A 17885-nucleotide genomic window follows, 5' to 3' on the forward strand; every position below is an offset into this window, starting at 1 on the left:
AATTTAGATTCAGTCAATTTCATATGAAGTTGATAATTAAAAATTGTTAAATAATTTAATTGATTTGAATAAATTTTTAATTATTAGCTTCACGCATTTTAAACTACTCTTCCACTTTAACTCATGACAACAATAAAGAAATCTTGTGATCCGTAAATTCAGTCCAACAGAATACATAAATTCAATTACAATTTTAGTTTTTATTATCATTGGATTTTGAAAAAAAAAAGGTGATTTCTCACTGAAAAAATGATAGCTTATGTATCCTCTTTAAAAAAGATATACCAAAGCTCTGATACCATGATAAAATTGTGAAAGAATAGAAAAAGAATAGATGAAGAAATTTTATTGATTGTTAATTAATTGAATTAAATTATAAATTATGAAGGTAAAACTAAATATATATAGAGCATTGACTTAAGAAAGATAAAAACAAATAAAGATAAGATAAGATAAAGAAAAGATAAGCTAAGATAATAAAGACTAAAATTGTAATTGAATTTATGTATTCTGTTGGGTTGAATTTGTGGGTCACGAGACTTCTTTATTATTGTCATGAGCTAAAGTAGAAGAGTAGTTTAATAACGTAAAATCAATTGCACTTAAATTTTTATCTATTTTTTAACTTAATTAAACTTAATGCATAAAAAAATTTAAATGCGTAATATTACCAAAAATTATTTTTAATATGAAGTAAAAATGGTGTTTTATTGAAATATTGATATTTAAAGTATATTACAATATTATCAAGGTATAAAAAAGAGTGTTTAACACACATCCTGCGTGTTGCTAGAATGTTGACAAGTGTCCAACACGCACCCTACGTATTGTTAAGATGATAATACTTATCCAATATATATCCTGCGTATTGCCAGAGTAATAACACGTATCCAACACGCATCTTACGTGTTGATTCTCCACCTACAAAATTCACCCACCTATAATTACACCAAATAATCCATTTTATAAAAAAATAACCTAATATTACTCATATTCGTTTTTCTCTTTCTTCTGCTTGTCACCTAAATCCAATTCAAATCCAGCGCTTATCCTCTTTGTTTTCTCTGCTCATTAGTCATTATTCTGTTGGTGGGCCTTCTTCCACCTCTTACTCACTTCCACTACTATCATTATCCATCCTGCTTTCTCTTTTTTTTTTCTTCTTCTGCTATGTTAGTAATTTAGTGTAATTTATAAAAGAATAATTCCTATCTTATGTCAACTAATTTGACATCATGTATTCAAGCAAACAAAATTGTCGTTGATAATTTACTTTTGTTATTTCTAAATTATATCAAAATAAATGATCAATTTCATTAAAGTATGCGACTAATATCTTTTTCATAATTAATTAAGTACAAATACCAAATAAATCGTAAATAAAAAATTGTCAAAAGAACACCCATTAATCATCCTTAAATGAATTTTTATATTTTTTAAATTTTATACAGAAATAAATAAAAATTTATTTAAAAAAGAATGACGAAAAAATATGTTTAGCACTTACATACACTAGTTTTAACTTGTCACTAAAAAAATACACTAGTTTTAACTTCTAATGAAGTGTTTGAAGTAAAATTCTTCTATTTAGTTGCATATCATCTTTAAAAAATTTAAAGATACAAAATTCTTGTGGTTGTTTCCAACTATTTTTCTATAACCAAACTCCCAAATTATTACTAAACCTTTTTAAATCACACATAACTCTGTTCTTAACACACTAATCCTATGTACATTTCTTAAGCAATCTCACAACTAGCATTTCGAGTCTTTTTAGATGACACAATCAAAATCAGTCTTCTTTTTTTTTCAATAAAAATACTACTATTATAATTGAGTTTCAAGTAATATCCAAGAGTTCTAAACTCATAAAAACTATCTTATTTCTCTTCAACTAGATTCGTCGTTCTGCTGCAACCAAAAAAAAAAAACTATCCTCTCTCAATACCATAATAAATTTAATTCTTTATTATAATAAATTAGACAATTTTCTGATTTGTAAAAACAAAAGCTCACATACTACTCAAATGCGAATATAATCTCTTAAACAATGAGATAGAAATTCATTCTTTTAAGTTGTATTTGTTTCTGAGAACAAGGTAAGATAAGACATTGAGAACAAGATATAAAGAATATAATAATAAAATTTTATTTAGTGATAAATTAAAATAAATTATGAAAATTTAATTTATTCTCTTTTTTTTTTTATTCAAAAAATTTGAGGCGAAAAATATAATAATAAAAAATATAATTATAAAAAATTAATAAGAATAATAAAAAAATAAAAAATAAGTTTTGTCCTTGTTAGTATTTCTGTGTCCTTCTTATCAGTATGGACACAAAATACATTAATTCAGTATCTCTGAACATATTGTCTCTGTCTATATCTTTTCTGTTAAACATAATTTTGTGTCTCCATATTTCTATCTCAGTGTCCTATTTCTGTCTCTATAAACAAATAATGCAGTCTTAGAGACAATAAAAATAATAAGTTGCATCAATTGATAAATTCCAATGAAATGAAACTTGGATGTAGTCATGTAGATAATGCATCATAAAAAACCAACTATAGATATAATAATTTTTTTAGAAATACAAATCTTCCATAACCAAACCTAATTCATATTTAGTCATCATCCTTTTAAGAGGGTAATTATGTCCTCTCTTGGCCAAATAGATGAAAGATGAGGGAACTCCCAACCTTTATTCCAAATCTACATCCGTGTCAATATCATGGAAGTAGGCCAAAATTTTCATCACTGCATCATTGAGTAAATACATAGCAAACTTAAGAAATTGCCATGTTAAACCTAATGAACATTTTGTAGACATAGATTAATATTAAAGATATCAATAATACCCACTTTACTTTCAACATATCTTTATTGCATCTATGGAAAAAACCAAAAGGATGAATCTATAAGACTCACAATCCAAACAAATTCCTCCCAAAACAAGTTTAAAGTTAAGAATGATCAAATATATCAAAAGTAAATCTTATTTTTAATGTATTAAAAGTTGAAAATAACTATTTTTATCTCCTCCACAAATAATACAAAATGCTTTATAAATGACAAAAATTAACCACTTAATTTATTTTTTAATCTCGTAATACCATAACTAACTATCAAATAATTGATTTTTTCAGTAGAATAATTAAATTTCTTTTACTAGAGTAATGAAAATTTTAATGTAGGATAATCAAACTTTTAATTAAATACTAAATATTAGTTATTAGTATATTTTTATATGTTTATGCATATTTTAATTATAAATGTGAATATAATTTAATTATATTATTAAATATGACTATAAATATGAATAATTAATTACAAATATAAATCTAGTTTATATATATGTATATATATATTATATGAGGGCATTTTGATTTTCTTTTATGTATTTCTACTTAAATAACTAATACTCTTTGTATTTATGTAATGTGATTGCTTCGTGTTCGATTTTGTAAAATTTTTACGTTTTATAAGTAATTTATTAAAATTGGTTTTAAAAAAGAATTTTCTAAAGACTACTCTAACACTGTTTGACGAATTAAAATAAAAGTAACTATTAATAAATAAAACGATTACTAATTGTATTTGATAAAATAGTTAAAATAAGCATAATAGATATACTAGAAAAAGAATTTTCATCATGATAGAATTTGTCATCAATAATTTAATTAATATAAATCTAAATATTTATTAATATATAAATTTAGATTTTTTAATAATTACAAGAAAAATAAAAAAAACCATTTGCACTTAAAAAAATTCAAACTATCCAAGACTTTTGTTAATATCTAATTCCAAATAGTTTCTCCTATAGTTGTATATAAAGTAAACTATAATATAGTATCCAAAAATTCGCATTATCGATTAAAAATATCAAAAATGCTAATAACAAATAAATCTTTTGAAAAATTTAAAAACACGATAAAAAATTAGATATTAAATATATATTCTTAAAAAAATTTCAAATATCAGATTTTTATGTAATTTTTTATAAGTATTATTAATTTTTTTTATATTTAAAATGTAATAATTTTATGTCAAATAAATTTTTAAAATTTTTTTAATTATGAATTATCAAATGTTTTTGAAAAATAAAAAAAAAAAACTAAAAATTAAAGAGTTAATAGTCAATTTCGTCCCTGAAAGTGTCCTCGATCTCCATTTTCGTCCCCGAAAGTCAAAATTAATCAAAATCGTCCTCGAAAGATACCCGTGTTGATCACGTTCGTCCTTCCGTCTTTTGGGTTGATGAGATGGCAAACGGCCGCTTACGTGGCACGTTAACTGCCAAGCTGGCCAACGCCAGGGTGTAGGATGTTGTTGCTGACAAGATAAGTTATGGTTAAGCCATCAAATTAGTCCTTCGAGTTTATAAACCCTAATCCCAAAACGAACGATAAATACTTCGAGGTGATCACTTTCGGTGGCAGTAGAGGTAACTAGGAGACGTAATCCCTGGCTGGCTGCGTCGATGGAGAGAGGAGATGGTGGTTGTGGTGGCGGTTTGTCACATGCATCGCACGACAGTCATGGATCGAGTGTTTCGATGCGAAGGAGGAGGGTGAATGCTCATGATGGATCATGTTTCTGTGGGCTGAAGACTGTGATTAAGAAATCTGGGACAGCGGAGAACCCGAATAGATTGTTCCATGCATGTCCAAGGTACCGGGTGAGTGATGGTAAAGGAAGTTAAAGCTTTTTCATGTTCTTATCCTCTGTTGGGTGTTCTCTGATTTTTTGGTTTACTCCCATATGAAATTGCAGAAGGGCAGTCACTGCAATTATTTTAAGTGGGTTGATGATGATGAATTTGAAGCAGTGGGTGTGTGTGGTACAAAGAAAGATGCAGGAGCTGATATGGAGGTTGAAGGTGAGTATGATGAATGGCGGGTGAAGGTGGCATGGAAGTTGGGCACTGTGGAAGCTGAAGTTAGAGCTTTGAAACTGCTAATGATTTTGCTGTTTGTAGTAGTTGTGATAATTTGTTGTTTCTTATGTAATTCTAAATGAATAGATTATGCTGTATGAACATGTAATGATGTATTGAAATTGTTGATTTGAATGAGAGTAGTTATTTGAAGTTGGAAGCAATTTCCTGTCAACTGTGGATAATTTTATAAACTGTGGAACTAATTCTGTGTTTACATGAATTATGTTGAGGCATAAACAAAATGAAGATAATAAGTAAGCTTAATAGTAACTTGTCATTGATGGCTAATTGTCACATTGTCTTAATACATAAATAGCATAACAAAGTCATAAGATTGTTAGCTGACAAAATACATTGTCCATAGACTAAATTACCACACACAAAACAAAAGCAACAAACAGAATGTTATTTCATACACAAAATGAGTTAACAAGTAGACATTCCTAACAACTCAAACTTTATCATCATTCTTCCTTGGAGCCTTGAAGACTGGAGTAGGCACAAAGGTCATGAATTTTTCCAGCCGCTTAGCAGTTCCGGAGCTTGTCCCTTTAATGGTCTCAGCAGAAACAGCCACAGATCCAGTTGCAATATGCTTTGGGGAGGAAATTGACCTTGCTTTTCTTTTGATCACTTGCAACTTAGGTGGCCTACCAATCAATTGATCCTGTATGATTTAGTAGCAAATGAGATTCTTACATGATTAGGCTACATCCAAATTTTTTTAGGAGTGATGATATATGATACTACCTTAAGGGGCTCCTGGGTTGGTGGGATGCACTCCGAGTCACTGCTGTCACTCTCTGAGTCAGCCTGAGTGGGTGATGGAAGTGAAGGCATAGGTGCCTCAGCTTGTGTACCAATGTCAGTATCAGTAGGAGAAGGGTTTACTTGGGGTTCAGAACCTTGTGGAGCAGGGGTAACAACTGCCAATTGTAGCTGCATCTGCTTCGCATGTTCCTCAGCATCCACAGCCTTTTTCTTTGCGCACCCTCTCTTGTTGTGTCCAACCTCACCGCAGTACATGCACCGGATTGGGTTGTATTTTCTTTTCATTTTTGTCTTTGACCCACTAGGTTGTTCTTCTTTGTCCCTTCTTCGCTTCTTTGTTGGCCTCCCAGGTTTAGGCTTCACTGGGGGTGGGACTGGGGATGGATGTGGCATTTTCTCCCATAGATCCTGCCCCTTAACCGGATTGACATTAAAACAGTAGGTACGCTTATATGCTTCCATCTTTAACCACTCATGGCAATATTCCTCAGGTCTCTTGTCATTCTTATCTTGTATTGCCGATATTGCATGCATACACGGCATTCCTATGAAGCCAAACAAATTCATACAGTAACTATAATATCATGAATGAAGACATTGTTAATTAAGTAAGGGAAGAAAGTTGTTACCTGTAAGCTGCCAAAACCTGCAGGTGCATGTGTGCTTGCCCAAGTCAACCACCATATTCGTCGGCCAGCCATGTACCTCGTACAACTCCTCTTTTTCATCACCAGACCACTGAGGAGCCCAATGACGGGACAGCACCGTCATAGCTTCCAACCTACTTTGCTGAACAGGAGGGAGAATTCCTTGGTAGTTCTGCAACTTCTTTCTGTTATCAACCATACTCTTCATGATGATTCTCCTTACTTCCTCAGCCAGGGTCAGGATAGGCTTACTCCTTTCGTGTTTGATCTTTGCATTGAATGACTCACAGGAATTGTTGCATATGTTATCCACTTTTGGAACCTCACTGAAATGCGCCTTCGTCCATGCCTCTTTTGGCCATTTATCAAGATACTGCCAAGCTTTCTCGTTGATCAATTTAACTCTCTTCATGTTTCTATCAAATTCAGTTGTTGTCCTTGACCTTGCACATTCCCACACAAGGTCTTTCAACTCAGAACTACCCCACTGCTTTGAGAAATTCCGCCACAAATGCCAGACGCAGAAGCGGTGGTGAACTCGTGGGAAAACTTCCTGAACAGTAGGGATTAAACCCTGCACCAAAAGACCAAACACGAAAAGATATTAAATCATCTCAGTCCTCAACTTTAAATTCATTAAATCAAACTAGTCCTTCAAAGAATAATAAGTAAATCAAATTAGTCCTTACAGAAATTATTACCTTCTGCATATCTGAGATGAAGCACCATTTGTGCTCTCTATAGTCACCTAGATCACTGTGAAGCAGTTCAAGAAACCATTGCCAATTATCCTTATTTTCCACACTGACAATTGCATATGCAATCACAAAGATGTGATTGTTAGCATCTTGTCCGCAAGCTGTCAGAATTTGTCCTCCGTGTAGTGTCTTCAGAAAGGCGCCATCTAATCCAATTAGAGGTCTACAACCTGCCTTAAACCCCCTTTTGCAAGCATCAAGACACACATAGAACCGATCAAATAGTGGAGGACTCTCAGGCATTGGGATCACACCAACTTGCACTCTGGATCCTGGATTGCTAGTAAGTAACTCGTTTGCATAATCCCACACCAAACCATACTGGGCTATCTCATCACCCTCTACAATTTTCCTAGCAGCTTTTAGTGCCCTGGTGATGCATGTGCTATTGAGGTACACGTTACACTTTCGGACAAACCAATCATACACCTCTCGATGCTTCATAGTTGGGTGCTTTCTAAGCTTGGGTACTAGCTTGCTAAGTGTCCAGGTTTGGGTTGCAGCCCTATTTTTCCTCTTTCTAGGACAGGTGTGATTATCAACAAGCGTTTTAATTTGCCAAGACAAATCTTTACTGTTACAAGCACAATAAACCACCCAGGGACAATCATCTGACTTACAAACAGCTCTAACCCTAACTCTATCATTCTTGGTAAATAATATATTTCTGCCCCACTGGATAGTGTAATCCCTAGTGGCTTGTATAAATTCAGCTTTTGATTTGAAAGTCATACTAACCTCAAACTTCAGGTTTCCAAATTTGGTTTTTGCATTGTACTGGGGATAAACAGGAGGGGTCTCCTCATCAGAGTCTAACTCCTTCCCTGAATCCTCTGAATGCCATGAGTCAGGATCTGAGAAACTTCCAAGATCATCATCATCTTCGTCTGCATCTACCAAATCATAACATAAAAGACATTAAAATTTGGCCAAATGAAATATTAAAACAATAGCAATCCAGATTAAGAGCTTACCAGATTCAGAGCTTTCTTCATCTTCGAAACCCTCATAACTTGAGTCATTAGTGTCAATTTCTTTATCTGCTAGTCTAGACTTAGGAGGCCTATGCTTCTCCTTTGCTTCAGCTTGCTTTTGCTTTCTTTGTGAGCCTTTTCCACTATCACTATCACTTTCACTGCTGTATAAACTGTCTCCTACAACCTTTGGAGGCTTGTACAACTCATCTTCAGTACTCTCATACGAGTCATGAGAGTCAGAATCTTCATCCTGGATGGGACCTTCTCTTACAGTTCTTCCGGATCTTGTTACTCTGCATGCACTGGTATTTCCTTTCTTCTTATTACTTTCTGGCATTTTGGCTGGTTGAGAGGATGTTTTGGAATGATGTGGGACTTTCTTCCTCTGACTGTTGCTTTTGGTTTGTTGAGGGTGGAGTTTTGTTGACTGCAAGGGAGTCTTTATGGGCTGACAGGTGGTCTTTGAGGCTTGATGTGTTGGTTTGGTGGGCTGAGAAAAAGGCTGATTGGGCTTACTGGGCTGTGAGGATGGCTTCCTGGGCTGAGGATTGGGCTTACTGGGCTGAGCTTTGGGCCTACTGGGCTGTGAGGCTGCCTTAGTGGGCTCATAGCTTGGTTTCTTTGGCTGAGGGTGGTTCATTGTGGGAGTTTTCACAGGTTGGGAGTGCTGCATCTTGGCCTGGGAACTGAACTTCTTCTTCTTACTAGTTCCTGCTTCCAGGAGAGGTAGACCTTCCCCTCTGTTGTCCACTACACAGGGCTGTGAGATGCAGTCCTCAAAGTATAGGTTGATCAAGTGGTGGTTCCTCCTACAATCCTTGCACATTGCAATCAAGTCAGCATCTGTCTCCAACTTCTTCAACCCAGATGGAATTGGAACTCCAGGAACTTTCCACCAACAATTGCCAGCCTCAATGTATCCCAGCTCCTTATAGTAACCCCTCACGAAAAACACATCAAGTGTGTCTCCCTTAACACCCATCAATACCTCTGTGTTATCAGGTTCGTAAACCATGTCACCATCCTCACCCGTCCGAAACAACCCACCATGGTGAAAAACAAACGTCATGGGAGGACCCTCCATCTACAATAACAAACAAACACGAAAACAACATAAACAAATATGACCAGCAACAATTGCTCTGTATTAATCACCACCTACTACACCCAGTTGGTACCAATCAACCTTTCACCCAAAAAAAAATAACATGCAACAGAACCATCACTAAATTCAAACATCACTGACTACTGTCACAGAGCCATACAAAGTAACACAATCTCATATACGAAAATGCTAAAACAACACTAATAAACCCTAAACCAGACGAACAGTAACACCACCATATTAACAAGACACCACATCACAGAATAAGTAAGAAATGATATTATGAGTTCAATCCTTACCTCTCAATGTCTCAATGCCTTCTTTTACTAGCAATGCTGCTCCAGTATAACACCCACTCCGCATTCAACGGCCAAAGCCTTTCCACTGTATTCGTCTAGCAGCACTAACGATCCTTGTCAGGGTGGTACAGAGATTCGGTTCCACACTTAGGGCATGCCTTGTGGGAGACGACAAGTTTTGGAGCGAAAGACAGAGCGATGGTTGATATGAGACAGGGGTAAGCCATCGCAACGTTTCAAAACCTGTTCAAAACACAATACGGCGACGTTTCAATGCCACTGCCTCCATCAACCAAAACGACATCGTCCTGCTTCACTGCCAGCTTGGCAGTTAACGTGCCACGTAAGCGGCCGTTTGCCATCTCATCAACCCAGAAGACGGAAGGACGAACGTGATCAACACGGGTATCTTTCGAGGATGTTTTTGATTAATTTTGACATTCGGGGACGAAAATGGAGATCGAGGACACTTTCAGGGACGAAATTGACTATTAACCCAAAAATTAAATTTTGTTCTGAATTTTTTGTGCTTTTTTAATATTTATTAAATACTGCTACAAAAATTTAGATAAAATAGATAAATTATTTATTAAACACAAAAATTTTTTTTCTATCATTTATAAAAAATATAATATTTATTAATTACTTTTATCGTATTTTTAAATCATTCAAAAATTATTTTATCAACAACATTTTAAAAATTTTTTTTTGGGTCAGATTTCAAATATTAAAATGGTAGTTAACTCTCGTATGTATAAAAGAGCCCAGTTTTTGTAGTTCTTTTGTTATTCATCCTTGCAACTTGCAAGTGTAGCATTACTCATGAATTTACATTTGAGCATTATTAAATATTAAGTGTTAATGATTGAAGGTTTAAGAAACGAAATAAAGAAAGAAAAAATGCGATATTCCCTCTTAACTGCCACATGAGTGTAGCGTACTCTTGTCCCCCATACTCATCTCCCTTCCTTCCATTTCAATTCCTTCCAACTTCCAAATTACAAACATTTTCTCTCTCCCAAATCCGAATGGCCACCCCCAAATTAGAATCCATAACCCTACTACCATTTCTCTCTCCTCTCTTCTTCTTCTTCTTCTTCACACTCTCTCTCTTCTCCACCACCGCCATTGGCGACGATGCCGCCGTCATGTCCAACCTCCGCAAGTCACTCACCGGAGCCCCTTCCGACTGGGCCACCACCTCGTTCTGCAAGTGGTCCGGCATCACCTGCGACACCTCCAACCGCGTAACCTCCATCAATCTCCCCAAGAGCTCCATCTCGGGAACCCTCCCTTCCGATCTCAACACCCTCACGCAGCTAACCACTCTCTCCCTCTCCTCAAACGCGCTCTCCGGCGCGTTGCCCTCACTCGCTAACCTCACCATGCTCCAAACCGTACTACTAGACCAAAACAACTTCACCTCAATCACCAAAGCCGCCTTCTCGGGACTCACCAGCCTCCAGGAGCTAAGCATGACCACCAATGTCAACCTCCAGCCCTGGACGATTCCCACCGAGTTGACTCAGTCTACCGAACTCGTCACCCTCGATCTCGGCACCACCAACCTTTTCGGCACCTTGCCGGACTTCTTCGACTCGTTTCCTGGCCTTCAGAACCTACGCCTCTCCTACAACAAACTCACCGGTCAGCTGCCCCGGTCACTCGCCGGATCTTCCGTACAGAATCTCTGGCTCAACAACCAGGACGATAGCGCTGGGTTTACCGGCACTGTCGATGTACTCGCGTCAATGACGCACTTGAATCAGGTCTGGCTTCAGAAGAATCACTTTACCGGTCCCATTCCGGATTTGTCAGACTGCACCGATTTGTTCGATTTGCAGCTTCGCGATAACCAGTTAACCGGCGTTGTACCCGTTGCGCTGACCACAATGTCGAGTTTGAAGAACGTTTCTTTGGACAATAACAGACTCCAGGGTCCGACTCCGGCGTTCGGGAAAGATGTGACGGTCACGCTTACTGGGCTCAACAGATTTTGCGCGAAAGCTGGCGAGTCTTGTGATGATAGGGTGAACACCCTTCTTGCCGTTGCGGCCGGGTTTGACTACCCGTACCGGTTGGCGGACTCTTGGGATGGCAACAATCCTTGTAATGATTGGACCTCTGTTGTGTGCGTTGGGGAGAAGATTGTGACCTTGAATTTCAAGAATCTTGATTTGAACGGGACGATCTCGCCGGCTTTGGCGAATTTAACGGATTTGAGGAACTTGTATCTGAATGACAATAATTTGACAGGCTCAATACCGGAGAGTTTGACGAGTTTAGCTCAGCTCGAGGTTCTGGATGTTTCTAATAACAATTTGACGGGGAAGATTCCGAGTTTCCCTTCTAAGGTGAAGTTCAGCCACGGTGGCAATGCTTTGCTTGGGGTTTCTGGTGGAGGTGGAGGAAGTGGGAATGGTTCATCTTCAAATTCTGGTGATGCACCAAGTGGAAGTCCTTCTAAGGCATCGAGTGGTACTTCGCTTTCTCCTGCTTGGATTGTAGGTATAGCCGTTATTGCCGTGTTTTTCGTTGCAGTTGTTTTGTTTGTGTTTTGCAAGTGTTATGCCAAGAACAGGCACAAGAAATTTGGAAGGGTAAATAACCCTGAAACAGGGAAAGGAGAGGTTAAGATTGATATGGTGGGTGCTTCCAGTTCCAATGGATTTGTGGGAGCAGGGGGAGCAACAAGTGAGTTGCAAAGCCAGGGTAGCGAGCAAAACGAACAACTCCCTGTTTTTGAAGGTGGGAATGTCACAATTTCGATCCAAGTTCTTAGGCAAGTTACAAATAATTTCAGTGAGGATAACATTTTGGGTAGGGGAGGGTTTGGTGTTGTGTATAAAGGGGAATTGCATGATGGGACTAAGATTGCGGTGAAGAGGATGGAATCGGTTGCAATGGGAACCAAAGGAATGAATGAGTTTCAAGCAGAGATTGCAGTTCTAACTAAAGTTAGGCATAGGCATTTGGTTGCTCTTTTAGGATATTGCATGAATGGCAATGAAAGACTTCTTGTGTATGAGTATATGCCTCAAGGAACACTAACACAGCATCTGTTTGATTGGCACGATAATGGATGCGCTCCTTTGACATGGAAACAAAGGGTGGCAATAGCCCTAGATGTAGCAAGGGGAGTGGAATACTTGCACAGTTTAGCTCAGCAAAGCTTCATTCATAGAGACTTGAAACCCTCGAACATTCTGTTGGGTGATGACATGAGAGCTAAGGTTGCTGATTTTGGTTTGGTTAAAAATGCACCTGATGGAAAATATTCAGTTGAGACACGGTTAGCTGGAACTTTTGGATATCTTGCACCCGAATATGCAGGTATAGACATAAATGCCTTTTATTTCCAGCTTGCCTTAAAAATATTTTAGAGTTTTATTTGCTAGTAGTATCTTGATAGGTAACTACTTCATTCATGGTTTATTTAAAAGGGTGGTGAAAGAATATATATATATATATATATATATATGGAAGTTGAAAGGAAAAATAATTAATCTCTAATCCTCTTAGATTTTGATGTATCCCTCTTAGTAGTTAATTATTTGTGTTTCTGTTTTTCCTATTTTAGAGTTCAGCTATGACTTAGAGTATATTCCTAATAAACTTCCTAATATTCAAACATCCAAATGTTAATTGAATTTTAAAATGGGATTCCTTTATTAGTTTTGGAAGTATGAAAAGAATATAATACTTTCTTAAGCTATAAGCTTTGTCATTAATTGTGAATTCGACCTTTCAAATTCTGTAACAATTTGTGCACTTCAAAAGAAAACATGGGATTAAAATCTTATCACATTTGCTGTTCTTCTAGCTTGAAAAATATTATTCTTGTTTTGGAAAAGTACATAGTTTTAGAATTAGCTTTATGCTAGATTCTTGTTGCATTGAATATTTGAATGTGATTGGTTGCATCTATTTATGTGTTAATGGATTGATTGATATCCACTCTATCATTCTTGGATTTTGGTGTGGATATGTCACATGTAGTTGTCCTCATGCAAAGTTGATAATTGAGAACAGTTAAATAATTTGACATATTTGACTAAATTATCATCTCTCAATTTCACATGAAAAAAAATTGCACCCGAGTTTCTAGCAGGAAACTTTACTCCCCCTCTTCGTTAATGATGGTCAAGTTTAACTATCATTAATGTACAGAAGGGGTGTTTGGTTTTACTCTTTGATCTTATTGCTTTTCAAATGGATACCAACTTTTAAATCTTCAAATAACATCTCTCATTTCTTTGATCCCCCCCCCCCCCCCCCCCAAAAAAAAAAAAAAAACCCAGAGAAAAGTCACTCATTCCTTTACTTGCAACTAATGTAATCTTGTTTCTTGCTTCTTGCCAGCTACAGGGAGAGTGACAACAAAAGTCGACGTCTACGCATTTGGGGTAGTTTTGATGGAACTTATTACAGGCAGAAGGGCCTTGGATGATACCGTTCCTGATGATAGGTCACACTTGGTTTCATGGTTCCGCAGGGTACAAATTAACAAGGAGAACATCCCAAAGGCAATTGATCAAACCCTTGATCCTGACGAGGAAACCATGGAGAGCATTTATAAGGTGGCCGAGCTTGCAGGCCATTGCACTGCGCGCGAACCGTACCAAAGGCCTGATATGGGGCATGCGGTGAATGTGTTGGTCCCCCTTGTAGAGCAATGGAAGCCTACAAACCATGAAGAAGAAGAAGGTTATGGCATTGATCTCCACATGAGCCTTCCTCAAGCTCTCAGAAGGTGGCAAGCCAATGAAGGTACTTCCACCATGTTCAATGACATGTCCTTCTCCTCACAAACGCAATCCAGCATTCCGGCGAAACCTTCTGGGTTTGCTGACTCCTTTGATTCAATGGATTGCCGGTAACAAAAACGAAATAATTTTGGGAAGCTTGTTAAGATGTTTTGACCAACCGGCACCACCAAAGTGAATCAGAAATATAATTTATTTATTTTTTAAAAATGTATTTTATTTACCATTCTTGGCTTCTTGTATTCTTCGATTAAAGTTTGATGATCTGTTGATTCTTTTTAATACTGTAGTCTGTAGATTGGTTCTAGTCTTCTAGACGCAGTGGATGGTTGCGACCGTAGAAAAAATGTTAATTGTATGATATCGTTTTTAACAAATTTTACTCAGAAGAGTATTTATTCTTTTTAATTATATGTTATATATTCAAGACTTTTTATAAATTAAATCTAATTAAGTTAAATAATAAAATTTATAATAATATCAATTATAATTTATTTTTGTTATGTTATACTAACTTAGTTGAACTTAATGTTGAACTTGATTAATTAAACAAAAAAATTTAAATGTTGGGCATTATTGTTATTTCATTTGGTTGCTTCCCTTTTTGTTAGATCCAAAGTCCAATTAAATACAATAACAGGAACTAACCAAAAGTCCAAAACATAGACACTGTCAATTTAATAAGTCTCAAATTAAAAGGATCTTGCTGCAATCATTATTTGCTTGGCAGAGCTGCACAAAACACGGACGGTTCAAATTTTAGTCAAAGGATTATGTCGAAGATTGACTCTCAACGCGTTGAAGTTCCACTTGGCAATTTGTCCTTTTCTTTTATCTTTGATTTGCTTTTCGTTTGGTAGGCCTTGCTGGGAGATTTAAGTTGAGTTGGTGCTGAATGCTGATAGCTGACCTTAAACTCAACTAAAGAGTGTAAATCCTAGCGCATGTTACGGCACTTCAAACCTCGAACTTTTTTATATTCTAGAACCGAAAACGTTAGACAACCAAGCAAAATACATAGTTGTAGTGTTTAAAAAAAAGTTTTTTTTTTTTTCAAAAATAAATTACTTTTATTTAATTTTAAATTTATTTGAATAAAATTTTTAAAAAAGTATTTTTATGCTTTAAAAAAAAAAAAAACAAAAGACGTTTTCATATTTAAATTTTTTTAAAAAATTTATCTAAAAATGTAAAATAATTTTTATCTATTAAAATTTTTTTTTTCAAAAGCCAATCTAAACTAATCCATAATTAAGTCTAACCAAATTGGAATAAAATATTTTAGACTCATGCGCTACCAATAGCTGAAACAAAAAGTTATACAATTGATTTTAACGTAAACGACTTCTTTCATTATTTCTCGAGTGAGGTTTGATTTTACTGTCTTCTCTGCATATTTTTAAATCTTTTTTATCAAATTTTAGGTCTGAATTTATTTTCATAAAATTTTTTTGTATTCTCTGCAGAATCTAATTTTGTGAAATCAAGGAATAAAATCAGAATTCATTTTCGAAAATAATGTATGATTCTAGTTCAAATCCATTAAATTAGAATGAATTTGATCATTTTTTTTAATCAAATCAGATCGATGAAGTTTGATTTCTTCTTTTAATCAATGTAGTTCGTGTATTCTTGAATATGACTTGAAGAACTTCGTTTTAATTAAATCTTTTTTCGTGTAAATCAGTATTCAGGATTATTGATGTGAATTTGTTTGGAATCGAGGAGGTTTGTATTATTTTTTCAATCAATCTAGTTATGTTATGCTTATTGATAGTTTAGGTGTTGTTTAAGACATATTTCAGTGCTAAATAGATTTTAATTTGTGTTATATATATTTTGTTGTGGTTAATTTCATATACAAGTTCTCCCTTTCATAATTTTGGTTCTCTCTACTATAGATTTCGGTGTTAAATAGACTAAGTTATTGTTTCTTTTATTTTCAGTTGGTTTCCATTTACCTACGAGCTGATGCAAATCGTTGATTGCAAAATTTAGTATTTTGATGTTATGTTTAATTTAATCTAGTGTTGTTTTTATTAACTTCCTGTGCTTTTACAAGTTTTTTGTGGTGTTGATGAATAATTTATGTCAAAAGTTGGAATAATATTAACACACTGAAAAAAGTTGAAAAATTTTATAAAGATTATTCTAAACTTAAAAAAAAATAATAAAAATTTAACATATTACTCTATTCCGATAGTATATTAATTATTTTTATTTGTACTATAAATAACATTTTTAGATACTAAGCCTGAATATTAATTATTTTTATTTGTATGATAAGTCTAACCTTTAATTAAATATAAAAGTATATATATTAAATTTTTTTTAGATAATAAATATTAAAATTAATTATTAATAAAAATTAATTTCTTTACAAGGTAAAAAATTAAAAAAATTAATAAAAATTTTATAAAAAAATAATAACTAAGACTTAGCTTATCACTTGATTTTTTTTATCTGTAAAGATTTTTTGTTCCATGATTTTTTTGTATAGTAATTTTAAATCTTTTCTATTTTAATTTTAAAAAAATTATAATTCTATAAATATAATTATTACCAAAATACTAATAAATGATTAGATTGATAGTTAATTTTGAATATACATAACATATTAATAATATGATTGAAAAAATAAAAAAAAATAAGGCTGATTTTTTTATATAAAAAAATATTAGTATTTTTATTAAAAATAAAATTATTTAGTATAATTATATGTAGGTGAATTTTATAAGTAAAAAATTGGATTAACCACCAAAAACGCCCCCAAATTATTCAAACGCTGACAAAAATACACCCGAATTTTACTATCGACAAAAATACCTTTAAATAATTTAAAAACACAACAAAAATACTCAACCGTAAATATATATTTTCAAAAAATATCTTAGAGATTGAATTTTGATGCAATTTTTTGCAAGAATAATTATAAAATTGAGATATTATTATTATTAAAATTTGGTGATTTTTTGTTAAGTATATTATTTTTTTATAATTTGTTTGTTAACAACCAATAATACTTTTAAAAAATCATAAAAAAATATATACTTAACAAAAAATCACCAAATTTTAACAATAATAATATCTTATTTTTATAATCATTTTTGTAAAAAATAGCATCAAAATTCAATTTCTAATGTATTTTTTGAGAAATACATATTTAATGTTAGTTTTTTGCAAGATTATCTAATATTAAATATGTATTTCTCAAAAAATATATTAGAGATTTAATTTTGATGCGATTTTTTGCAAGCATGATTAGAAAAATGAGATATTATTATCCTAAAAATTTGGTGATTTTTTGTTAAGTATATAATTTTTTTGTAATTTTTTTGTTAACAACCAATAATACTTTTAAAAACTCAAAAAAAAATATATATTCAGCAAAAAATTACCAAATTTTAAGAATAATAATATCTCATTTTTCTAATCATGTTCGCAAAAAATTACATCAAAATTCAATTTCTAAGGTATTTTTTAAAAATGCATATTTACTGTTGGGTATTTTTGTTGTATTTTTAAATTATTTAAAAGTATTTTTGTCGATAATAAAATTTGAGTACATTTTTATCAGCGTTTGAATAATTTGGGGACGTTTTTGGTAGTTAACCCTAA

General features: G+C 33.8%; 1 protein-coding gene across 1 annotated transcript; it reads left to right on the forward strand.

The window, feature by feature from the left end:
- The first annotated feature begins 10288 nt into the window (after positions 1 to 10288).
- On the forward strand, positions 10289 to 14675 carry LOC107638249 (receptor-like kinase TMK4). Its single transcript, XM_016341428.3, has 2 exons — positions 10289 to 12834; positions 13864 to 14675. The coding sequence occupies exons 1-2, from the start codon at positions 10428 to 10430 to the stop codon at positions 14379 to 14381; spliced, it is 2925 nt and encodes a 974-aa protein (XP_016196914.1). The 5' UTR covers positions 10289 to 10427; the 3' UTR covers positions 14382 to 14675.
- The last annotated feature ends 3210 nt before the right edge of the window (positions 14676 to 17885 follow it).

This window comes from Arachis ipaensis, chromosome B4, assembly GCF_059453495.1.
Source record: "Arachis ipaensis isolate K30076 ecotype BB chromosome B4, ASM5945349v1, whole genome shotgun sequence".
NCBI classification, from domain to species: domain Eukaryota; kingdom Viridiplantae; phylum Streptophyta; class Magnoliopsida; order Fabales; family Fabaceae; genus Arachis; species Arachis ipaensis.